Genomic DNA, 25,684 nt, shown 5'->3' with positions numbered 1-25,684 from the left:
CTATCAGTACCACTGACTGGTGGGCCATTATAAAAAAATATATATATATTATAAAAAAAAATATGTATCACCTTTTTACATAGTATAAAGCAGCCACCTTAAACTTTACATAGTTTAATGTGGCCTCAACAATGTCCCCCAAGTGCCGACTTGGAAAATAGTTCAATGCGACATTTGGATAAGGGGCTTGTTTTCAGCTAGATCCCCAACCACCAGCCCACGGACCAGAACTGAGCACAGGATCACTGGTAATATGCCGCAAAGAAAGAATACACATTTTTCATTATTTTATTTTCACTTTGATTAACTTTCCCATATTTTGAAAGAGGACCAATTCTGCCTATGCCAATTTCCCCCACTTGTTTTAGTTTTTTCTATGCATTAATTAATGAAGCTTGCACTGATTCTGCATTGTGGTAAGTTGACTTACATTGTCATTGTATACTGTGTGTAATAATCAAATGAATAATTAAACCATATAAGTATGATAGCGATATAATATGCACGTTATTAAGATTAGCTTTGCGCTATGCGGGAATAATGAGTTTTTATTTGGAGCTGATGCATGGTGCAAAAAAAGGTAGGGGCCCCACTAGCCTAGACGCTTCTTAAAAATACAACTCCCATGATTCCGCTGCCATACGTCATCAGCCTCAGTCGGAATTGGCGGGTCGCAAAATCTTTTGTCTGGCCGAGTAACCAGTCTATTTCTGCAAAACCTTTTTCTTAAAAGCATTTCAGTCGGCCCGAGGTGCTTTAAAAAAAAACCGCCCCATAAATTAGCACTCATTCAGGGGTGTTGCTGTGCCATTTTTCTTAACCGATTCACAGGTAAGTGACGCGGTTTTGTCGCCATATTTTAACCAGCGTTCGCTAACTGGTGGATTAAGCCCTGTTTTCGGCAGCGTGTACCTGCAGAGGTTTATGCATTTAATGAATGGCAAATAGGATTCTTTCTGGTGCTGAATACGCGCTCGTCCAGTCATGTGAGGCAGGCTGTTGATCCTGGAATGGAGCTGGGTGCATGTTTATGGGTGCTCGCGTTAGTACTTGTGAGCTGCAGGTCAACATGGAGACCGAGGCGTGTTGTGCTCCTGCTTATCACTCAGCTCCTGCCACGGGCCAGATCATTATGTTTTTTTGTTAAGGGGCTACATGGGGAAATCCGAGTATTTCATTCACCACATTACGACTGCTTATTACATTTGTAACGTTTTGGGTATCATTGTATTGTTCTCTCAGTCGTGGTATGGTCTGTCTTGTAGCCCTGAGAGGAGTAATGTAAGCCAGCTAGTCTCAGATGGTTCAGCCCATTCCGCCTGGAGAAAGAAAGAAACGCCTCCCATCCCGGTGACTTTGGATAGCCGCAGGGATGTTGCAGTTGTTCATTTTTTTAAACATGCCATAATACGTGCTTGACGTATTTCGCGTAATAAAGATACAGACCGCATTAAAATGCTCTATTTTCTTATGTCGTTGACAAACATTGTTTTCTTTTTACGCGCATGCGTACCGGAAGCGCGGTTTCCTGCTCGTAGAAAAGCTGCTGTCTGCGGCGCCGCAGCAAAATAGTACCGAGCACCTTCATATTCAGACGCCACAAAGGGCCTAGGTTAATAACACTCAACACATTGTTTGCTTATTTATTTATTTATTATTATTATTATTATTATTATTATTATTATGGTAGCTGGCTTTAATAAAGGAGGTGTGGGGAGATTTACCTGAGAAGTGACGCTTGAAAATGACACCCACAAAACTATGTAGAAATCATAAGCACTATATATATATATTTATATATATACACACACATGCATACATGCATCAAAACATTGTTTATGCATAGTTAGGAAAACTATTATAGTAGAAATAATAATGTTTGAATACATAGAGAGAGATTTACAGACCTTTTATAAGTATTTATAATAACCCAACTATATTATACTTGTCTGGGCAAGATTATGAACTGTATCTTATATTTTTCCTAAATTATATATCTATAATGAATCCATTATTGTAGTAAATGATGAGCATGTGGGAATATGTTCACATTATCTTTCACATCAGTTGGTAAATGTCTTAATCAATATGTGCTACTATCAAAAAACTGTTAGGAAGAGATTGTATAAACAGAAAGTCACAATTGGCAGCCATATTGTCTGAGGCATTAAGAGAGGATGTAGAAATATGTTTGCCTGCAAAAAAACCCTGGCCTGTTTAATTTAGGATCACATCAGCAATTTTCTTAGGATAATTAAAATTGTGCAATTAGAAACGAGATGGTGGTGATGTGAGCTGTATTACTATTATTATTATTATTATTATTATTATTATTATTAGTTTAAAGGAGCTATATGTTCTTAGTGTGATGAAATATTGTTGCCATCACAGCACTTGAAATGCCTGTAGGTGGTCTGATGACCAGGGTGTTGTCAAAAAAATTCCCATTTAAAGCCCCTGCAGGTTAGCACAGAAAATTGATGAGTGGGTAATAAGTAGAAATAGTTAATTGTGATACAGCAGGCATACTGCTGAGGAAAATACCTTAATTTGAGCTTGTTACAATTGATAAATTATAGATGCCAAAACTGTGATTAGTGTGCTGCGTAATTAATTGTTCGGCCCTGCTAAGGTGAAATCGTTCATTCTTTGGTTAATTGCTGCGCTTGGGTGAATCTCTGCTTTTATAACCGTTAAAAGGGAGTAGATGTGGCCGCACATGTGGTGTGTCGTTTCCTGGTCTAGTGTTTGGCTAGAACTTGCTTAAGTTTATCAGTCTTGAAATGTAATGTTGAAGAAATGTGAATACTAGTGTATGCCACTTTTTAAGACCTGAGCTCTACAGAAAGATTAACCCTCTCAGCTACCATGTTTTAGCTAACAAACAATTAATGTGTTCTAATGTGTTCTTCAATGTTATTATCTTTATTATTGGTGGTAATAATGTTGTGTATCCTTATCTATAATGGATCCCTGATATCACAAAATCTATGAATCCCTTGACCCCTTGACTCTTCCCTTCCCTAATCTGCACTTTCACTCTGTTCAGCTCCTTTGACGTTGACAAGGAATCAGAAGGTTCCGCAGACTCTTCCTCGACGAGTATGAGCCAACCAACAGACAACACTAGTGATGCTGCAGCTGTCACCTCAGGTGACGCACAACTTTATTATGCTAAGCTTCAGTTCACTGTGTTCTCGCTCTGTGGCATGCGTTTTGGAAGTGGGTGGTAGAGATGTCAATTGCACGGACACATTTTTCTTTGCACTGTGGGTGAAAAGTGAAATCACAAGGCTTAGAGGTGTTTCTGTTTGACTAGTTGATTTCCCTGCCATGAAATGCATATGTATACATTCATTGTCGAAAATAGAAGAAACTGTGTAAAGTGTACTCTAGCGGAACCAATGAAGGGGCAAAGGGTAATTCTGAAGGAAGTGGAGAACATCACAGATCAGGTGGGAGCTCTTGTATGAAGAGTAGTAGAAGAAAGCCACTGTTGAGAGGGAAAATCAGGTATATGTAATACCAGGTTTTCAGACAGGATCTTATGAAAAGGGTTTTTCTATCTGATGAAAATGTAACCTTCTGGCCTTGACAATAGGTTTCACAGTATATCTAGCACTGCTCACACTTTGGATACCAGCCCTACAGTGAAGCACGATGGTGATCTCCCCACCCCTCGCATATGTGTATGTACATATGAATACATGCATATATTAACACTCAGTTTTATGTACTAGAGCCTTAGAAAGATGCTTGTTTATTTTGTATTGCTTAACAATAATGAGAATCTTTTTTTTTTTTTTTTTTTTTTTACAGAATTCAAAACTTGAACAAAAATGAAACACACTGTGTGTAATAATTTAGAAGTTTAGATTAAACAGTTTAAAAAAACTTTCCTTGTTACTTACATATAATACATCACATTATGCATAATATTAAACCTGTGGTAATTATTTTCAAATATATAAACTGATTTCTGTGGGGCTTTTTTCTGTCATTATTCTAGATCCCTTATTTTCTGCTTTATAGCCAAAAATAAGGAAAAATAGACAAAAAAAATCTGATTTATCTTTGGACTAAGAAAATCTGAAATATTTCTACTTTTACTTATTTCACTGTTGCCCCTTTACACTGTTTTAAACTGTTTATGTAATAGGGTTTATATAAGTGATTAACAAAGAGTGTAATTGCTTTCTATGTATTGGTGGAGAGGAACAACATTAAATGTGTTTCTGGCAGGGCTCAACAAAAGTAATTATGCTTTTTGCACCTTTTTGCATTGTAAAAATTTTTTTATTTGACTTGACATTCTATTGTCTAATACCCCACATTAACACCTAATGCACAATTATTAGACAAAATGTATTTCTCTTCTTAATTCAATTAATAAACAAATGTAATAGACTCATTTGTTTAAAAATGTGTAGTTCACATTTTTTATAGTATTTTCCCACTTACTTTAAAATCAATGAAAAAACTAGTTATTTAACAAATACTAATAGAAAATAATGTATAACAAAAATTGCTCAAGTCTGTTATGTAGCCACCCGATTATGTAGCCATTCTTCTTTTCAATAAGTGCCATGAGCCTTTAATACATTGAATCTGTTTCTTGATCTGTTCACAATCATTATGAGGTGACCACCATAGCCTCCTAAATGCTGTACAAAGAGGTGAAATGTTTTCTTTCACTAAAGATACCATCCCTGAGAATGGCCCAGAAGTTCTTAATACGATTTGAGTTAGGTGAAGAAGGGGTCAGGTTGTTGTCATCTTTGATGCCTTTGCTGGCTAGCCAAGCACTAGTGTGCCTTGGTGTATGCGATTCAGCATTGATTCTCTTTTAAGGTCATGTCCTTCTTGGGTGTTTGGGACTTATTTCTGTACCACAACATGAAGAGTGTGTCTTCTAGTAGGTTTTGGGGGTTGGAATTTTAGTCCATCTTCAACCCGAAGCGTCCAACACACTTCCACATTACCCCTTCTCGACGTGTGGTGCCTTGCTTGAATTGATACTCTGTGTCCATTAGTGATCCAGCCATATGGTTCGTTTAGAGTCACTCTTATTATATCTGTCCGTATAACCTTTAAGATCTCGGTCTTCAACTATTTCTTGGCTCAGTTATGACACTTCAGTTTGTGTCTCTGGGTGCTTTAGACGTGCACTATGTATTTCTGAACATTCAGTAAAGGTTGCAGTTCTAAAATATGGTAACCTCACTTTTGCAGTCGACATGCACCTTTTCTTTGCCATACTTTAGTTTAAGACCCTGTCAATTATTTGTTACGTAGATGTGCAGTTTGACTTCTTAGTCTCAGTTAAAACTCTTTTTGTCCAATTTACCTGATCTAGAAAGCTGACTAATAATTATGCACACCTTATATAGGGTGTTAGTGGTTCCCTGGTTTCCCAGTCAGGGAACCAACCCCAGCCATTAGGGTGGCACAAGCCTTGGTGCCGGTCCTAAGCCCGGATAAATAGGGAGGGTTGTGTTAGGAAGGGCATCCAGCGTAAAAACATGTGCCAAATCAAACATGTGGATGGTCCGCTGTGGTGACCCCTAATGGGAGAAGTCGAAAGAATTTTTATTTTATTTTATATAGGGTGTTAGTCACTTTAAGCCACACCCTCCCACATTAAACAATTAAACTTCATAACTTTACCCAGTTAATTCTTTAAAGCTTGTTTATGAACGAGCAGTGTTGGCTCAACAGATTAGATTCTGGATAACTGCAGCACTGCCAAGCTGCCATTTTTGGGCCCTTGAGCAAGGCCCTGTGCTCTGACACCATCTTTCTAATATGTTATGATGCACTTCTTTGCTGTAGCCTATAGTCAAGTCAATATATAGGGTTCTTCTTTTAAAGCCACAGGACAGATTTTAGTTTCTGGGTTGTAGTTCCAGAAAATTATTTTTTTACACAAAATAACTGGAAGATGAGGAATTAAGAAGTACAGATTTCCATAAACCAACTAATGCAATGCAGAACATGCTTTTGCTTTACAGTCTGTTCTCCAAATCTTTATTTGCTCTAGTTTAGTAGACACTATTAGTAATTTTTCCCTTCTTTTCTGCTCTTTAGAACCTGTGCAGGCAGCTGTCAAACTGGCATCCACCGGAGGAAAGAAGCAAACCAAGAAGAAGGTGGAGGATGTGGTAGAAGAGGAAGAGGAAGAATATGTGGTGGAGAAAGTCCTGGACCGACGGGTGGTGAAGGGCCGAGTCGATTACTTGCTCAAATGGAAGGGCTTCACAGAGTGAGTGAAAAACATATATGCATATGATGTAACATATTTAATGGTTTTAATTTACTAACATTTGAGTCTAGTTTCATTTTGGTTATTGTTCTCTTGCATTATGCAGAATACCATTGAACTACCAGCTATCTTGATTGAGCGGTATATTTTATTTTATCCCGGGGGAAATTGTTTTATTGCAGGAGTACAATACACAACAAATTACAAGGACACAGACGGTATGCAGAGATTACGAGATACACTTAGCTGCAATTTTATTTCAAGTAATAAATAAAGAAACGGATGAAATAGTGCTGTCAATAAAAATTAGACCTTGTTTAATTTCTAGCTAAAAGGAGTAGCAGAAAGTCACTATTGATATTATCTTTTAATACATCTACCTTAAATACGTTCTTAACCCCCCTGCTTAACATAATAGTGCAAAAACATCATATAGCTGCCTTGTATTCTGGAACTTGGAGTCCAGATTTTATCCTTCTTATTCCTATGTTAAGATTTTCATAATGAAAATGATGAGAGGGTGGGAGTTAAGCATTTGCATTTGTTTATACAGGTGATGTATAAGCTCAAATAAAATACAAACGTATGTGCATGTGTGGGATACAGCAGCAATGCAAGCAAAGACCTGCTGAAGTCATCTTGCAAATGCATAATCAAAGCAAGCCAGAACAAATTTCTCACAGTAATGAAATTACCACCACCAGCCAGCAAATTATTACCAGAATCACTAAACTATTACTGTGGAGAGTTTACTGGCTCAGGGTGGAACAAAGCAGAGACAGGCCGCAGGTTCACCAACCAAAAAAAACCTTCTGCCACAATCATACTTTCACTTTGAATTGTTTATAACAGACACCGAGCTGGGTGTGTGTGTGTTCTCTTAAGACTCTTTTGCTCCCCCACTTAAAAAAAAAAAATCATCTTCCTCACACGTGCATCGGTGTGAATTTAAAATGACAATATTAAAATATAGAGGACTAGATATAGATGAATATCATCAATTATTAATAATAACATATAATTAAAGGTCAATTGAGCAAATGTGTTATTTTAGAAGTGTGTATCAAACTGGTAGCCCTTCACATTAATCGGTACCCAAGAAGTAGCTCTCAGTTACAAAAAGGTTGGTGACCCCTGTCTTAGAGTAACGAGAGTAAATCGATTACAAAAATACTTTAAGTCCATTTGACAATACACGGGGCACTGCATTTCCTGCGGACCATTATTACTGTTGCACCAACCGCTAAACTCTGGAGCACTCTGGACAGGTAAACGCTGCAGAATTGAGGAACAGGGAGAAAACAGCAAGGGCCAAGGAGAAGATTCATATGGAAGCCCGTTTCTGCCACATTAAATTAAAGTTTGCTTAATTCAGAGGTTTTTTTCTTGTGATTCTAAATTTTATTTGCCAGTCGAACAGCGTCTCCCTCTCTGTAGTGGCAGAAAGCTTTACACATTGAAAATGAAATAGGCTTAAATCAATAGAATTGCATGGTATAAAACTAAGCCTCTGATTTCTGTAGAGAACTCTACCAATCAGCCCTGGAGGAGACTGGACAGGACAGATGAAACAGAGGAGCCTCATTCCATGCACCAACAGCTTCAGGGGAAAAAAAAAAAGCATTTCAAGGAAAAAGTCGGAATTAGGCAAAAAAAAAAGCATTTCAAGGAAAAAGTCGGAATTAGGCAAAAAAAAAAATTATGTAGTAGAAATGGGCTTCCATAGGATTTAGGACAAAGAAAGAGACAACGTTTCCAAAATTTGGGATCATTTTAAATGAAAACATAAAGAAATTAGCATACATACATAAATACACACACACACTCGCAATCGCTGCCACGTAGACAAATAATTCAGTGTATACATATTGAGTGTGTTTTGGTGTGGAGTCTTTGTTTGCATTAATTATTTCTGTGGTAATTTTGCTGACACTAATAAGCAGTCCAGTGATGCTTTTAATGTCCTAATTAGTGAGGACAACACATGGGAGCCCGAAGATAACCTTGACTGCCCAGACTTAATAGCAGAGTTCCTGCAGTCACAGAAGAAGGCTGGAGATGAGAAAAAAGACCCAGGTGGCAAGAGGAAAGTGGGAGAGTCAGATAATGAGACAGGCAGTGAAGACAGGCCCAAGAAGAGGAAAGATGAGGTGAGAAACGGATTTACTTTGGAGTGATTTCGGACTTCAATTCAATATATTTGCCCCGCACCATGTGAATAACCTTTTGTTAGGGGCTTTAAGAAAAGTGGTGCTTTTTAATTCAATGAAAAATAAAAGCCTGTGTTTAAATCAGAGTATAAAAGTTAGTGTTCTCGTTTGCTGTTGCAGGAGAAGCCACGGGGCTTTGCTCGGGGATTGGATCCTGAGCGCATTATTGGAGCTACAGATTCCAGCGGAGAGCTGATGTTCCTCATGAAATGGTATGTGAAGATAGTTTTATGTTCAAACAGCATTTATCTCTGGTTTCCAGTAAAACACTATTAAGGCAGAGATTCTACAGTCTGGTCCTTAAGTGCCCCATGTCGGACCCATATTTTCATTACGGTTTGTTATCGATGCTATAAATAGATTTAGACTTATTCTCTAATTTTACCCCATTATATATCCTCTTATTAGTTTCAATACTGGGAACTGACATGGGGTAGAAGACCTTTGCTTCGAAAACAACACGATCTTTTAAAAGAAAGCAGGTTTTGTAAATGGATTAATGTTGCTGATTGCAAATTCAAGATTTATCTGGCCAGACAATTTTTTCAGTCTTTGACTGTTCTATTTTGTTCAGCTTGTGCTCAATGTATTCCCCAGTTCCAGTTCTCGTCTTAGAAGTTTTGAACCTGATGTAGTCTTCTGTGGATGTAGCCTTAAGGTTCAGTCTGTTGTGTGTTCTGAGATTTTTCTCACGAAAAGCAAGACTATTTGATTGCCTAAGTTATCCTGACAGCTCAAACTAGTTTGGGCATTCTCCCCAACCGCTCAACAAAATCTCTCGGTTTGCAGAACTGCCACTCGTGAATTTTTTTTAAGACCATCCTGTGCAATCTTTTTCAAGTCAAGTCAAGAGGCTTTTATTGTCATTTCTGCTATACACAGTGGTACACAGCACACAGTCAAAACGAGACCACGTTTCTCCAGAACCCTGGTGCTACACTAAAAAACATAGAGCTACAGCACAAAGCTACATAAAGTGCATCGAGTGCAACCTAGTGCAAACAGTGCAGACAGACAACACCAGACAAAACACATAACCCAAGATAGTGTCGACCGCACTGTCTTCGCATGCACATGTGCCGCACATGTACAGGTGTTCCTAAAAAGAAGCGAAAGAATGTGTATGCATAAAGCCTTTCATTAGGAACAATATACAAATACTCGGTTCTTCGACACATTTCTTTAAGATTCTGGTTCATGCTGGCATGATTGCATCACACAATTTTTACAGATTTTTCAGGTGCACTTTCATATTGCGAATCTGAAAGTGTGAGATGTTGTTGACCATTGGATTAAAATACAGTGGCTAAGAAGGTGCTATCAGCTTCAGAAACTTTGTTTTTGAATGATAGGAATGAATGCAATATGGCAACACGGTCTTCTTCTTTAGCCTACCCATATTGTCAAGATTAATGGACAGGAATAACACATCAAATGCTCAGTTAAGATGCTCTTGAAATGACAAATTGCATGACTGTACATTAGTGTTGCATGATATACTGTTAGTAGAAAATTGTGATACCCTGCTTTAAAAAAAGTTAAAAGCAGCATATTTCTCATTTTATTAACACTGGTACTTTAAGACTGACAGCTGTATTTCCGAGCTTTTGAAATTAGGGGGCAGTATGTGAGCAGGGCACTGTTCTACTGCACATTAAGTGCATGGCGAATTGTTTTTTCCTCTCAGATGCACTCCGTTATGAAAATCCTAAGAGGCCATGCATTGTTTTGTTTTTTTCTTGTTTTCTCATGATCTCAGCACAACGAGTTGTTTTCTCGTGAGCGCAACATAATTTCCTCACGATCAGTATTTAATTTTGTGTGTATTCGGCAGCATTGTGTTCTAGAGGCAGCATCAGACGCCAACGCGTACTCCATAATATACATCTGAAACATTTACTGGGCGTGAGATTTTCTCGCGATTCAAATCCGTCATGAGAAAACAGGGTTTTACTTTGAGATCATGGGAAAGCACCTCGTTATGTTGAGATCACAAGTAAATTCAACGGTTATCACGATAAAAAGAAAAACAAATATTATAACCTCCAGCTTGTAGATAAAGTGAATGCACAAAGTAAAATGGGGCATTATGACGGTCAGAGCAAGCTCTGTCAGAAATGTTACAAAACAATGCTAGCGAAGGGAGCCGAAACATCCAACTTGGCAAAGCATCTTGTAGTCAACACATCCAACTTCTTGCATCTTACAGACATCCCGACTTGTTCAAAGAATTTAAAGAGCGACAGGTTAGCGAATATGATACCAGTTTTCTGCTTATGCCTTTAAATATAATTCAAACGAGTGTGATTTTATTTTGTGGTAAAAGCAAAGAGGTGCATTGAGTCTAAGTTACATTAATTAGAAAGACTTTTCAATGATAAATAAAACGAGAACAAGAGAGAAAATGTTTTCATATCGGTATTCGGTTAACCAAAAACCAAAAACAAAGACAAACTGCAATCATTCAATTACTTCTCATGATTATTTTTTTCGAATGGTATTGTTATTGTATTAAGTCACATTTTTGGTATCGCGACAACACTACATGTGTTCCTAATAAAGCGGACAGTATTTGTGTATAATTTGTGATTTTTCTATTTTTTGCCTCCAGGAAAAATTCAGATGAGGCAGATCTTGTGCCAGCAAAGGAAGCAAATGTAAAATGCCCACAAGTAGTTATTTCATTCTATGAGGAACGACTAACGTGGCATTCGTACCCCAATGAGGAAGAGGAGAAGAAAGATGACAAAAACTAAAAAGCAAAAATGCGCAACAGGGTGGTTATTAACAGAATGGCAGAAATTGTTTTTCTTTCTTTCTTTTTTTAAACTTTTAACTTTTGCCATAAATCTTGGACACTTTGGTATTGTGTAGAAGACACAGAGTGGTGGGGGTTTCTGGAGATTAAATATTCAAGAGTCGGTATAGCAACTGCAGCAACACTTCCATTTGATTTGTCTTTCTCTCCCCCTCCTTTTTTTCTTTTAAAATTTTTTGTTTGTTTGTTTGTTTGTGGGAAATTTAGTCTACCAAGCTTCAAGTTAAAGTTCTAAGTCAGTGTTTGTCTCAGATACGGTTTTATGTAACTTGTAACTAACTTATGTATTGTGTTGTGAAACATGTCCACTGGTAATTTTAATCAAGAATAAACAAACAGTTCATGAATACTCATTCTTAAGTTTCATTAAATTCTCATCATCAATATTCAGATCCCCAGACTTGTTCTTCAACGAAACCTTTTTCTCTGTTCAGAACTTTACATAGCCCTGGCTTTGAAATTCTCCTAATATATTAGCAAGAATTAATATTGCTGTCTGAGGACATTGATTGACTCTTTTTTTTTGTTGGCATTCTTTTTTTTTTTTTAAATGTCTGGTCAGTTGCTGTTATACTCATTGTCAAATGCTCACATTTAATATTAAGTTTTAGATTTTATTTCCTACTTACATTTAATAACTTTCTCCAAAAGGGTTTTTCTGTGTGCAACAAGTCAGATTGTACAGCATAAAATGGATGCAGGAAATTCATTAAAAAAAAAGTTTATCACATCTTTTTATAACCAAAGCTTAATACTTGATGTTGAACAGAGCAGATTTTCAGATCTGTTGCTTTTCACTTTCAACAGAAGCATAGCTCCACCCACCCCCCCTTGTTCTTTCAAATGCTATTATTAAATGGTGGCCTGTTGCTTTCATTTCATAGAACATGTAAATGGTTAATGCTGTCTGTGACTGCAGCATTATCTTGAAAAGAATAGAAACTGGAATTTTTGGTTTTAAAATTTATTTAAAATTTATCTGTTTCTTCATCTGCATACTTCATGGTTAGCTGTTGGGGATCTGTGAATAAAGTGGATTTTCTTAATTGTCAAAATCACATCCCTTTTTTGTTGTTTGTTTACTGGTTAGAGATTTTGCACCTGGCCATTTTACAATTCAATAGATGGAAGCCATGGGATGGTTTATATTTGTATAAAAATGCTATGAGGCAGCAGGTGATCTGGTGTAAACACCATGGTGTAATGGAATGCAATGTACTGGTTGATAAAACAGTCAAACAGATCTAACTAGATCAATATCCAAGATTCAAGTTGATCAGGCTAACGGTGAAAAGTGTTAAAGTTCTTTTAAAAATGGTTTAATATTTCAGGGGAAACAAGTCAGAATTGCATCCCATTAGTTAGAAATGCTAAACATGCTTGTTCAGTTAGTGAGTAGGTTGCAAATTTGATAGTAGTGTTTATTGAAGTATTTTTTCCCCTTTACTTTTACAAAGCTCCTTTTCTGTGTTTTTTTCACTTGGTTACTTGTCAATGTTTTTGTAAATTCATCTGTATTTTCCCTCTTTTACATCTTTACTATATGTCTAAAACAAGCTCTTTTTTTTTTTTTAATATATATAAATAAATCCTTTTTTTTTTTAATGAGTGCTGTGTCTCTCTTTAAGAGGTCATTTTACAGTTTCATGTTTTGTGGTCTTCATACAATGTGTACATTTGACTGTGTTTTAAAGAGCTGAAGCAGAGCCACTAGACAGACAGTTTCTGATATCTTTAATCAAACATAGAAAACAAGTCCGGCTTGTCAAACACAAAAAAACAAAACAAAAAAAAAAAAACCAGGAAAACATCACAAAGTCTAAGCAAAACTCGTATCAATCTCGTATCACCGTTAAAGTACAATACACCAGGGAAAGATCGAAAACAAAAAGCAGTGTGCCCAACCAGTGACTGTGTTGAATCATATTGTTTTACAGATAACCATTTAAATAATACATGAGTTATACCTTAAACCTGATTGACATTAAGGTGTTTACAATCCATGAGTGTTTCATAGTTTGAGACTTTGTTCCAGTTAAACACTAACAGTATTGCTTAATGTTGTGTTAAGGTATAGATGAATATTGGTTTCAGAGGAAGAAAACGATGATGGACACAGCCTTAAATCTGGGATCCAAGAATCTTTACTTGTTTATTCCAAATGTTTTGACTTGCACCTTACAGTTCCATTCCTGTTCTCCCAACCCAGAAACCTTTTAATACAATAGGGTTCTCAAACAGTTTGCAGGCAGGGACCCCTCTAGCTGCAAATGAATTTAAACATTTATTTCATGAGCACTACTATTCAGATGTGTATAGTAACTTCTTTGTTTTTTCAAGATTTGGGTTACAGTTACTGAATTAAAGGGGCAGTGCTAATGGGCAAATAAATAAATAATTTTAATAATAAATTATCAAAATGTTAAGATGGTTTAGAATTTTCTCCATTGTTTGAAAAAAAACAAAAACGAAAACCTTGTTGCTAAGACCCGTCAATTTTAGGATGAATCCAGTGTTGTTACGAGCAGTAATTTCTCCATTTTCATGGATTTCAGGTTTGTTGTCAATTACAAACATTGATTTACTGTCACAGTGGATGCTTTTCTTCCTTATCACAAGCTGCACCTCTTTATCAAATTACTTCACGTAACCACAGCTTTGTGTATTTTTTGCCACTAAATTACAGCAGAAGTCAACTCTGCTGCAACAAGAATTGTAGGTAAATTCAGTCATGACCTGTCCATTGAATCTAGAAAAGTCTGGCTTGCAGGCACAGAAACAGCATAAATGTATTCCATCTTATTCTCACTCCTTGTCTTTCTGCTTCTTGCCAGACTTCCGTCTGGATTTCGAAGCATGACTGTCTTTGCCTGGTTGCAGTGTAAAGTCTGTGACTGGGCAGGGAATACTTTCCACATCCCTGAGTCTACTCCTCACCTCCTGATAGAGGTCATTAAGGTGTTGTTTCATCTCTCTAACTGAGTGCAGGACTTCCGATTTCTCCCGGAGAAGCCTTGCACGATGACGCCGTAGGCCATTAACGCTACACTCCAAATCCTCCAAGACATCCAGCTTCCTGCGACGACAGTTTTGCGCAGCGACCTTGTTCTTGCCCCTACGTCGAATGTCTCTAATAAGTGCGAGTTGAGCCTCATTTAAGCGGTGCTTGGCGAGAAGATCGTTGAACTCTTCAACAGGTAAGTTAATAATATGGTCAGTTGAAAATGGAATCCTCATGGCATGTGCTCGCTTCTCATCCCTGTTACATAGACCTTCTTGGAATTTATATTCCAGCACCTCCTCTGAGTCTTCTTTTGGAGGCTTTCTTTGACTGGTATATTGGGGCTGGTTGTAGGTGTGATCATGGACTATATGCTCAAGCCAGGGTGAATATTGGAATTGCAGGTAATTTGTATACCACATTTTGCCTTGTTCTGTGGTGTAACCTCCAACAGCGCCTTCCTCATCCGTCTGCTCATCTTTGATGCGAGTGTAGCCTACAGCACCCTCCTCAGGAATCGAGTATATCGATGAACTGGATGAGCTGGATGATGAGCAACATGAGGATTCAGATCTACTTGGGGAAACAGGACTTTGACTGTAGTTCAAGGAAAGACCAGAGTCAGAATCTGTTTGGTCCTCATTTTGGAAAACCTCAGATTGTCCGGAGCTGTTCCCCAGGGCTAGATCCAACAAGGCACTCTCATCAAGCATGGGTTCTTTCAATAGTGGACCAAAAAAACTCAACGGGCTCGGTTCCTCCATAGAGAAGCCAGGTATACTGACATTTGTTCTTTCTGGTGTAGGAGAAAGGAGAAAGTCTATGATGTCTGAGTCAATGGAATTCAAATTTACATTAGAGGAGTTTGAAACATTCAAAGAGATGTTATTCTGGTCAGAAAGTGAATGGTCTTGTCCAGTTGTTGTGTTGCTTGGAAACTGAGGAAGACTTTCTCTTGCTCTTCCTCCATCATTGAGGTGAGAACTGTCCAAGAAGTCTTCAGCATTTATGTCCTGCAAAGAGAAAAGTGGTGCATGAAAATAGAGTACAGTTCATTTTATTTCTAAAGTGGAGTTCTAAAGAGGTCTAATGTAGCACTGGGTGCTGACTCAATTGAAGAACTGTAGCAAATACCAAGTTATAGTTATCCTTATAGGCTTTTGTTTAAGTTGCTAAGATCTTTATTTTTACATATTGATCATCTTCAGTAATTACTTCAGCCAGTCCACCCAATGGCATGTCTTTAAATACTAGAAGGAAATTAGAGAAACACACATGCAGAAGTAGTATTTTTATTCCAAGTTATTTAAACCTGCTAGTTTATTTTGTGCTTTTTCATAACCAAACTTCCCCCGATGCTGCAAGCATGAAAAACATTTTTAACATGAGGAAACACTAGATTATTAACAAACAAGGAAATGGTGGTGTGGTTACCTGTGGTTCCAAGACTGCCAAAACATCTTGCCATTGCTGTTCTAGGTCCAGCAAGGGCTCGTATTGAGGCAACAGAGGTGAGAAAACAGGCACGTGACGTTGCATTAGGTTTTCATCAGCTCTCACGGGATCAAGATCTGCCAACTGAGAAATGCACAATTGGGGGGGGGAATAAAAAAAATAAAAACACTGATGCATCTGATAACTCAGAATATGTTAGTAATCTGGATGACACTTGATTACGAATGACTGAAAGTTCTACAGATGATCTGTTGGAATTGTTCAAATATTTGAAAGCGTTTGTGTCAATAAATCTATCTGGGCAACTTACATATTGATCTTGTCCAAGAGGGAAAGTAGCCTCCATTAATTGCAGACCTTCCTCAGTGGACAACAAGGTATCCTCCTGCAAACCTGTGAACTGGTAGAAAATAACAGGAGGAGGGTTTTTTTTTTTTTTTATGCCAGTTAGGTTATGTGTACATGCTTTTCTGGAATGCAGGAAGGCATCATAAATGGAAAATTGAAGTGCATAAACAAATCAGTCAGACAGATGTTGAAATGAGTTTCAGCAACTTATTTGAATTCCTACCAATATTATTCAAATGCAAACTAAAAGAGAAAAGATAGCAGCTGACCATTTCTTTCAAATAATTAGATATGTCAGACTGAAAATAGTGTCCCTAAAAGTTCTCAAAAACCTTTCAAATGTCTGATTGTGTTCTGTACATATGCTGTAAATAAATGATTATTGTTCTCTCCCCCCCCTCTCTGTCTCTCTCTCTCTGTCACTCAAATAACTTTAGCCTTGCTGTAAAGCATACAACAGGTGCCTTCAAATGAGTTTCAAATGACTTCCTGCTTGTTAACACCAGATCATTTAACCTTGCTGCCAAAGTCACAAGCTGTAATTATAGCAAGAGCCAAAAACACCACATTAAAGCACGGAAATGAAAGAATGAAACATTATAAATAAGTAAAATTTTACAGTGTATTCAAAATGTAGCTGTTTAAACCCAACCATTTATAAATTTAAATTTGAACAACAGGAGTTAATCTAAGTTTGCTCTAATTCATGTGCATAGTAATAATGCATACAAATAGGAAGCAAAACATGTCTACAGAAAAATTTTTGTTTTAAGCACAGCCAGTGTTTCATTGCTTTTACAAGAAATCATATATATATATATATATACACATACACATATATATATACACACACACAGTACAGACCAAAAGTTTGTTTATATATATATATATATATATACACACATACATATACATACACACACACACACACACACACACACACACATACATATATACATATATATATATATATATATATATATATATATATATATATATATATATATATATATATATATATATATATATATATATATATATATATATACACACACACACACACACACACATACACATATATACACACTACAGACCAAAAGTTTATATATATTATATATACAGTACAGACCAAAAGTTTGGACACACCTTCTCATTCAGAGTTTTCTTTATTTTCATGACTATGAAAATTGTAGAGTCACACTGAAGGCATCAAAACTATGAATTAACACATGTGGAATTATATACATAACAAAAAAGTGTGAAACAACTGAAAATATGTCATATTGTAGGTTCTTCAAAGTAGCCACCTTTTGCTTAGATTACTGCTTTGCACACTCTTGGCATTTTCTTGATGCCTACTTTGAAGAACCTACAATATGACATATTTTCAGTTCACTTTTTTGTTATGTATATAATTCCACATGTGTTAATTCATAGTTTTGATGCCTTCAGTGTGACTCTACAATTTTCATAGTCATGAAAATAAAGAAAACGCTTTGAATGAGCAGGTGTGTCCAAACTTTTGGTCTGTACTGTATATAAATAAAAATATATATATATATACACACACACACATATATATATATATATATATATATATATATATATATTAATTATGTGATGTTTATTATTGTTCATATTACAAAATATTTAAATTCTTCCAATACCTGTACATTCCCCCGCACACTGGTCGCTGGGTAATGAAACGGGTTTGCATGGTGCCACCTGTCCACCATCAATTCATCCTCATCATCTTCATCAAGCAGACTGAAGTAGTGATTTTGTCCTTGAAGTAGCTGATCCTGGTGAACATTTTGATGTAATTCTTGCTGCCATAGTGGAAATTCCTCTGCTTCCTGCAGACACAAGATTTTAAAGTTTAACAATGCATCCTCATGCTCAAATAAATAGCTTTATAGGGGTTGTGGATCAGATTATTAACAGTATATCAGAAGTATTCTACATGTCCTATATATCCTACAGTAGTCAGAATGAAGTCATACTTCCTACCTTGGCAATCTTTGTCTATGCACACAGAGTGTAAGATAAAGTACCGATGTATGTTGTAACATTAAAATTTATAATTGCACTTTTATAAAATATATATTTGAAAATATATAGTTTCATTACGACAATCAGTGGTGTACAGTAACGAAGTAAATGTAATTCGTTACTGTACTTGTCATTTTTTTCCACGTACCTTTACTCAAGTATTTCCATTTGGGGAGACTTAAACTTCACTACATTTCAAAGTCAAATATCGTACCTTTTACTCATCCACATTTTGGCGGATTTGGGTGACAAAATGGTCACAGTCAATGAACCTGGTCGGGACCAGCGAGTGTGCACCCACTGCCTGGAGATGTTCCCTTACTCATACACTCAGAAAGGAGAGGTGGGGGTTAGGTGCCATCACGTCAGTAAGGAGAGCTGAACCATATTGAAAATGATGTATGACAAAATCATCCATCCCTCAGGAGCCCAATTCAGAAAAAAAGGAAAGTATGTTGATAAAGGTGTGTATGCAGCTCTATCACTCATCTTATTATGAGGATAGTAAAGGCTAATGCATTTAATGAAATGCTAATAACTGTATATCACTTTTGATATACACTTTTGTATATCACGTTATGCTGTGTTGCCTGCCATGCTTTTACTCATAAAGCAACACTATTTCTTTCAGCTTGCATAATATTATGATTTATAGTATGTAGTTTGTTATAATGTGTAGCTTGCAACAAATAAAAATTACAAACTAACTAGTTTAGTTGGATTGTAGATAAACTAGCACTTATAAATTTGGTAAAATTAGGTTTCTGGTGATTGTACTGAATAGGTCCTGAAATGAGTTCAGTAAGGGGAATCTCCAGTGCAGCTTAAAATGCTAATTTAAAACACATATTATAAGGATATAGATGTTGTATGTATTTTATGGCTACAATTAGCCACGGAGTTGTATAGTTCTTGGTTCTGAGAGTTTAATGAATTGTGCACATTGACATGTATTTAATTATGCAATAAATGCATTTAGGTTAATATTTATACATGAAAGGGAGATCTTAGAAATTTAATCAAATTTTGTGAACAGCTCTGTGAATATGTTTTACTCATCCAGTGACGGAAGCTAAAAAAAAGAGCAGCTTTTCAAAGCTGAAACTAATCAATGGGGAGACATTGGGTCATGGAGTAGTTCACCCAGGGCGTCATTCAAGCTAGAACCGCTATTGTTATTTAGTGGTATCTACTTAGCACAAACATACAGTTCAGTGTTAGTTCAACACCAAGCAGAACATTTTGAGAGGAATAAATGATGGGAAAAACTCTTGACTTGCCACAGCACCCGTGGCCTTATTCGCACGATTCTTTTGAAGTCGTTGAAAAGGTTTTGGGCTGATGATCATTTATTAGATATCAATTAGTGTTTAACTCATTGTCATTCTATTAATAGATTGGTGCGCTAAGAGTAACAGAGTATTTTATTAGTCTGCATATTAATTGTATGGTCCTGAAAATCCCACCAACAGCACACACCACATATAATGACGTTATTTATTGTTTGGACATACTTTTTTCAGATATTGGGGTTTGGATTGAACCTATACAATACAATATGTCGATTACACAATTTTGTATCGTATATGTTCATTTATTTTCAGAGGACAGTAAATCTATACTGCTATTCAAACTGCACATTGAGTACACTAAAATATATTTAAGTTTCATTGCTATTGTAATGTCCCTTTGAGAAGATGTACCAAAATGGTTGCTGAAATGTGAGGGGTGTACTCACTTTTGTTAGATACTGTATATTATATATATCAACAGTATATATAGATTGTTCGCAAATTGAGTTAATCAAGCAATCATTTATATACATTTACCCATAGGTTTTGGGACATGTTTTATAAGGTAGCTGTTGTCTATAAATAAACTTAACCTTTTTGGCTGGGACACAGTGAAAGCACCAGCATGTCTGTGTCATTGGGGTAATATAATTAGATTTGAAAACCCCCTTCTCACTATGGATTAACCCTGTAAATCTGCAAGCCAGTACACCAGAAGTAAGAGAACACTTGTTATCTTTTTGGTCTGGACCGAACATTTATAAATACTAAAATAAATATCATTTAGTTTCTTGTAGCAATGTCTTTGCTGTGTGTGCATGTCTTGAGGATTCAAATATACTGAAGCTTCAGAGTTACTTAATCATCAGCTGGTAAACAAGCTGGTCCAAGTGATGCCTCCTTAGGTTACAAAACATCTTAGCCTGGGGTCAGACAAGCTGTGTTGCAAACAAACACAAGCTCTGATGCCAAACTGAATCCATACTTCAGGGTACAGGTCACAACTAGCCTGTATCGTAAAACCAAAGAACTCTTTTTAAAGCCTTGTAGTCAGACAGTGAGGGGAATTTCGGATTGAAAGAGGAGGGGGTAGCATAAAACTCAAATAAAACCTACTCAGCTGTTCTGCTATTGTGGAGTCTATGTCTATTTTGTCAGTTCCAGTGGTCAGGACTGTGCTACAGTCATATACAACACAAGTTACTAAGTGCAAAAGTCTGATTTGTTTTTTGTTTTTATATTAATGCCAGGAAAAGCTGCAAGGTTAGTGTTAAAAAGAATGGTATAAAAGGCTTGTTGGACTCATCAACAACTGTTTCTGTACAAGGTCAACAAGCATGTTTCTTATTCCAAAAATAGATTGTTGGGTCATGTCCAGGCAAGTCCATCTGACCTAGACTGATAACTGTATAGATTTGACAATCGAAGGATTCTTAGCATAAATTCATATGCCTGAAACTTTGTAAGTGAATGAAAGCTTTAGTTGGTTTTTTCCCCTCTCAAATGCATATTGGTTGTTTTATTACAAATGAGTGACACTAACCTGTATGTAGTTTTTGCCTTGTATAGGGTGGGCAGTTTGAGCCAAAACTGGCTGCTGTTGCATATATAACTATATGTAGGCAAGTATTTTTTAAGTGAAAGCGAAAGATTAACAATAGCAAAATTCCCCAAGCTCTCCGAATGAAAAGGTAGTGAAAGTAAAATTGTGAAGTCCCTGACACCAAGTAATTTGGGCATAAAACCAAACACATTCTGCAACATGGGCAGTGATTTAAGTCCCTTCAGCCTAGACACAGAATTACTGTCTATGACCTAGTGTGACACTGTCTGTCTTATACATATTAATGTATTAGAACTGTGGCTAAATATTCATGAAATTAGATTACTATATTTCAAAGAAATCTGTCTGTAAAAGAAAGCCCAAAGAAATGCATGTAAAAGATCTTAGATAGAGTAATAAAATAAATGCTAATGAAATACATGATACATTTGCTAGCCAAAGCATAATATCTGAATCCAGCTGTTGTGTAACAGGGAAATATTTGACCTACACTGAGGAGTTCATGCCAGCATTGAATGTATTTTGTCTATGACACTGTCTGACTGTAATAAATATTCATGTTTTCATTCTGTATTGCTCAATAAGTCAGTTACAGTTGCAGATCAGAAGAAGCCAGTGTTTGTCTGTTCTTTTCTTTTATGTCAGATTTTTGTGGAGTGCATGCCATTTAAAACAGTCAGCAAAAAGAAATAAAGTACATTAAATGAACAATTTTAAATGACCTTAAATTGGCAAGCTTTGTTTTGGAACATGTCGTTCACTGAACAATTATAAAACTTTGTTAATCCAGGCATGACAGGCATGTGGAGCAAAATTACTAATGTGTATTGTTGTGGAGGGTTGCGTTAGGAAGGGCATCCAACATGCAGATCATGAATACGGATGATCCGCTGTGGCGACCCCTAATGGGAGAAGCTGGAAGAAAGTTTAAGTTTGTTGTTGCTTTTGAGTCTTAAATTATTCTGTAATCTTCAATCTACAAAATGCTACTTACCTCTTTAATGTCTTCATAATCCATTTGATTTCTTAAGAATGTGGTTGCCACCCCCAAACTCCCATCATCCATAGCAGGATTATTCAAATCGAATTCTCCAATCCCTTCACCTCCCATCCTCATGGTCAAACTTGTTGAGTCCTCAATGTCCACCAGCTCATCATTACCATCCCAGGAACCAGTTAGGCTAGGCATAGTCATCCCATTGTTGTCCGTCTCACTGTGGGCTAGCCAGGCCACAAGCTGTGCTGTTGGAACGTGCACTTGCTGAAGAGAGTGTATCCAGTGCAATAGCCTAGAAATAGGTACAGAGGCCTCCACATCTAGGCTCTTCATTTGGAGACCATATCCTTCTGGAGAGTTTTGAAGAATGCTGGACTGGGTCTGAGTCAGAGCTGGGCTTTGGATGTTGATGTTATGTGGAGGATGAAGGTAAGGATCTACATCTACATGCATCCCAGCAAGACTGAGGACAATGGCCACCTGAATTAGACCTTCAGTGAAGTACTTCTTCAGGGGTTGCATGGTCCTTCAAAAAGACACAGTGGGAGGGTCTTTTTTTGTTTTGTTTTTTAACAGTATGGTGGATGTCAGGGTGATTTCAAAAAGCAAACCGGTTCTTGGGAAAGTGAAGTGTCTTAGAAAGTCCTAAAATGAAAGAAGATATTATGATTAAAGAAAACATGTTGAGTTGATTGGAAATGTGCTTCTTTTTTGTGTATGCTGCTTTGACAATAAACTCAGAAAGTTAGAGTTTCCCCAATCATCAGCACATAATATTCATTCAGTATATGGACATGTTAAAATCATTTTGGGGAAAATACATGTATGGATTTTTAGCCTGGATAAAGATGCTGTTTACACAGTTCTTTTCATTAGTCAATTTAACCTGTAGATTTAGCAGTTTAGATTATCTTGAGCCTATCCCAGAAACACTGGGCATGAAGCAGGATGGGATGCACCCGGAATGGGATGCCAGTCCATTTTGGTACAATATGCACCAACCCATTCACACACTCATTCATACCTAGGGTGAATGTAAAAAGTCACCAATCGACATAGTGGCATGCTTTTAGGAGGTAGAAGGAACATTGAGTGAACCCACATGTACAGAGGGAAAACATGAATATTGCTGACAGAAGGTTCCCTGACCTTGGGATCAAATAGCCATGAAGTGGCAATGCCATCTCGTATAACTCCTTTAAACTCTATATGCAAATAGGATATTATAGGAGCTCCATATATGGTCGTTACATTTTCTTATGGGACTGCATCCATCTCGTGGTGTGTCTACAAACTGCCAGAAAGTCTGGATTGATTAAAAGCAGTGGGTGTGAACTTGTGCACGATGATACCATGCTGAGGCTGGAGAAATGGGTTATTAAGACTCCTTGCCGTGCCCAGTTCACCTCTTCTTTGTTTGTCTCCAACGGCGGTTGAGATTCAGAGTGTGACGTAATCTGAACGCTTCCCGGGAAATAAAGCCGGCAGTTTGTGCTTGGTGTGGCGCTGGAGTTACTCAACACAAACTTTCCTTTCGTAACCAAGGAACGTGACAAGGGTTCATTTGAGATGAGGAAAACACTTGCAACATGTTGCGCCTAACCGATCTAGGAAGTCTGTGTGGTGTCTATACAGCAATATCTTCAATCTAAATGAGTTTTTACACTAAAGCGCATCTTGGTTTCAACAATGATTTAAGTAGATTCGTATTTAATGACGGTAAACTACAATCTCTTCATTATCTGCAAAAAAAAATCTCGCCCACTGAAACGCGTTAGTAAAACATTTCAAAACAAATTGGAAGCTTTTCCATTTTCCAGTTTGCATTAGGTGTACCCCCCCCCCCCCATTATAGTTATATCAGATATATTCTTAAACTCTGAAAACTATAATACTAACCATGATCCATACGAGGAACAAATCTGTTCTTACCTCGGCAGACGAAGTTTCAGCTATTAGTAGTTAGAAGGCAGATTTTTCCTCTTCCTACCGGCGACCTGGCTTCAGTGTTGCGCTCTGTAACAGGGGGTGTGTATTTATGTGCTGAGTGGCTGCTCAGTAATCATCCCTCCCAGCTCCACGCCATAACACAACAATCTTTTTTTCCCCCTTCCTGTTGGATAAGCCAATGTTAAATTTGCTTTAGACAACCCGGAAACAAACAGGCATCGTTCGGATTTTTTTTTTTTGGAAAAGAAAAGAGAAGAAAATCTTGTCCGATTGGTACTCCACCCACGTTTAACTACATTTAGATGACTAAATGATAATCTCTGAATATTATGCAATAACAACCCGTGACAGTTAGTCGTCCTGGCATGCCTTATTGCTGTTTACACCGGTGACAGCTGACCATTTTAACCCTGCTTTAACTTTACTAACTGTTTACATATGCAGCATGTTGGCTTTGAAAAAAAACTTTTTGTTGAAGCAGGCTATTGAGAATGATACACTTTTCATTAGACTGCATTGACCAAGAAAATCAAGTGCGTTTTAGACTCACTTTTAGTAGCTATATATACTGATCAGTACTTTGGTGGATTTGGAGCCTCTCCCAGAAACACTGTAAGCCAGGAACAAACCCAGTTCTCCTACTGATGTGTAAGCACATGTAACTAGTGCTGTATTTCTAATCATACCTGACACACAATACTGTCATTTGCACTACCATGCACTCTCACACTTGATGTACATTACTGATCTGTATCCCTATTTAATACCCACACTGTCTATACTGTCTCAAATTGTCTGTATTGTCTTGTATAGTCTGTTTTTGTCTTGTCTTGTCTGTTTTGTCATGTATAGGTTTTATTTATGTCTGTACTTTTGAGAGTCACTAACAGCTGGAACCAAATTCCTTGTGTGTGTCAACACACTTGGCCAATAAACCTGATTCTGATTCTGATTTCACCACTTCTGTGGGTTTAAATTACCATATGGAACTGACAGTCTCTGGACAAACTGAAAAAGTGTTCAGTGATGTTTGCCATGCTCACTCCTTCCGTTGTTAGAATAAGATTTATTCTTCCAGATCCCTTAGAAGCTGCAGTGAAGATTCTTGGAGAGTCCACCATCAAAATAACAGGAGTGGGCACCCCTTGTACAGTGGCATGTTATGGGCTCCATTTTGGAATGCGGCAAAACCAATTGATTTATTTACAGAAATGGGTAATTTATTATAATTAGCACTTCATTAAGAAACCTGAGTTCAGCCACAAGGACAGGCTGAGCCATCTCCAGTTAATGCATTTTGAACATCATACTAGAGTGATAATTAGTAAAAACTCATTTAGAGAACTTTAGATTGACACGCATATGCTAATAAGGAGAGGCCTAAAGGGGCTTACTATTTAAAGCCGTGGTGGAATCGTAGGTCCATTGCATCTTTCTGGAAGGGCTAAAAAAATCTTGTGAGCCCCCATAGAGAAGTTATCCACAGTTGTGATTTGAGCAAGGGCTGCCACGTATGACTTTCCCTTGCTGCTCTCTAGCAATTACTAAGGTATTTTTTGTAATCAGATGCAGTCAAAAAGATGCATACCAGTTGGGAGACAAATTTTTCACCTTAGAATTAACATAGTTATGCAAGGATGTACAAAAAGCTCTTGCATAAGGTTGTACCAGAGGCTCTGGCAGACAAGAGTGTTTACACATCAGGGAAGACATCAATACACCTGTCTTAGAGACC

General features: G+C 37.1%; 2 protein-coding genes across 3 annotated transcripts; one reads left to right on the top strand and one right to left on the bottom strand.

The window, feature by feature from the left end:
• Positions 1 to 626: 626 nt before the first annotated feature.
• cbx1a (chromobox homolog 1a (HP1 beta homolog Drosophila)) lies at positions 627 to 11,637 on the top strand. 2 transcript variants are annotated; one of them, XM_083565652.1, is made up of 6 exons: positions 627 to 831; positions 3,050 to 3,153; positions 6,088 to 6,262; positions 8,211 to 8,412; positions 8,593 to 8,684; positions 11,084 to 11,637. In XM_083565652.1, the coding sequence occupies exons 2-6, from the start codon at positions 3,105 to 3,107 to the stop codon at positions 11,226 to 11,228; spliced, it is 663 nt and encodes a 220-aa protein (XP_083421778.1). In that variant the 5' UTR covers positions 627 to 831; positions 3,050 to 3,104; the 3' UTR covers positions 11,229 to 11,637. The 2 variants fall into 2 exon arrangements, with proteins under 2 accessions (XP_083421778.1, XP_083421779.1); XM_083565653.1 differs by having other exon boundaries at positions 629 to 831; positions 8,235 to 8,412.
• A 1,370-nt stretch (positions 11,638 to 13,007) lies between these two features.
• nfe2l1a (nfe2 like bZIP transcription factor 1a) lies at positions 13,008 to 24,242 on the bottom strand. The gene is made up of 6 exons (XM_083565644.1): positions 23,932 to 24,242; positions 21,997 to 22,644; positions 17,762 to 17,950; positions 16,057 to 16,146; positions 15,726 to 15,869; positions 13,008 to 15,304 (listed from the first exon to the last, which is right to left on the bottom strand). The coding sequence occupies exons 2-6, from the start codon at positions 22,519 to 22,521 to the stop codon at positions 14,096 to 14,098; spliced, it is 2,157 nt and encodes a 718-aa protein (XP_083421770.1). The 5' UTR covers positions 22,522 to 22,644; positions 23,932 to 24,242; the 3' UTR covers positions 13,008 to 14,095.
• Between the last annotated feature and the right edge of the window lie 1,442 nt (positions 24,243 to 25,684).

This window comes from Silurus aristotelis, assembly GCF_946808225.1.
Source record: "Silurus aristotelis genome assembly, chromosome: 17".
NCBI classification, from domain to species: domain Eukaryota; kingdom Metazoa; phylum Chordata; class Actinopteri; order Siluriformes; family Siluridae; genus Silurus; species Silurus aristotelis.
The sequence above is the reverse complement of the archived record's forward strand: the minus strand, read 5'-3'. Positions and strand labels throughout refer to the sequence as shown.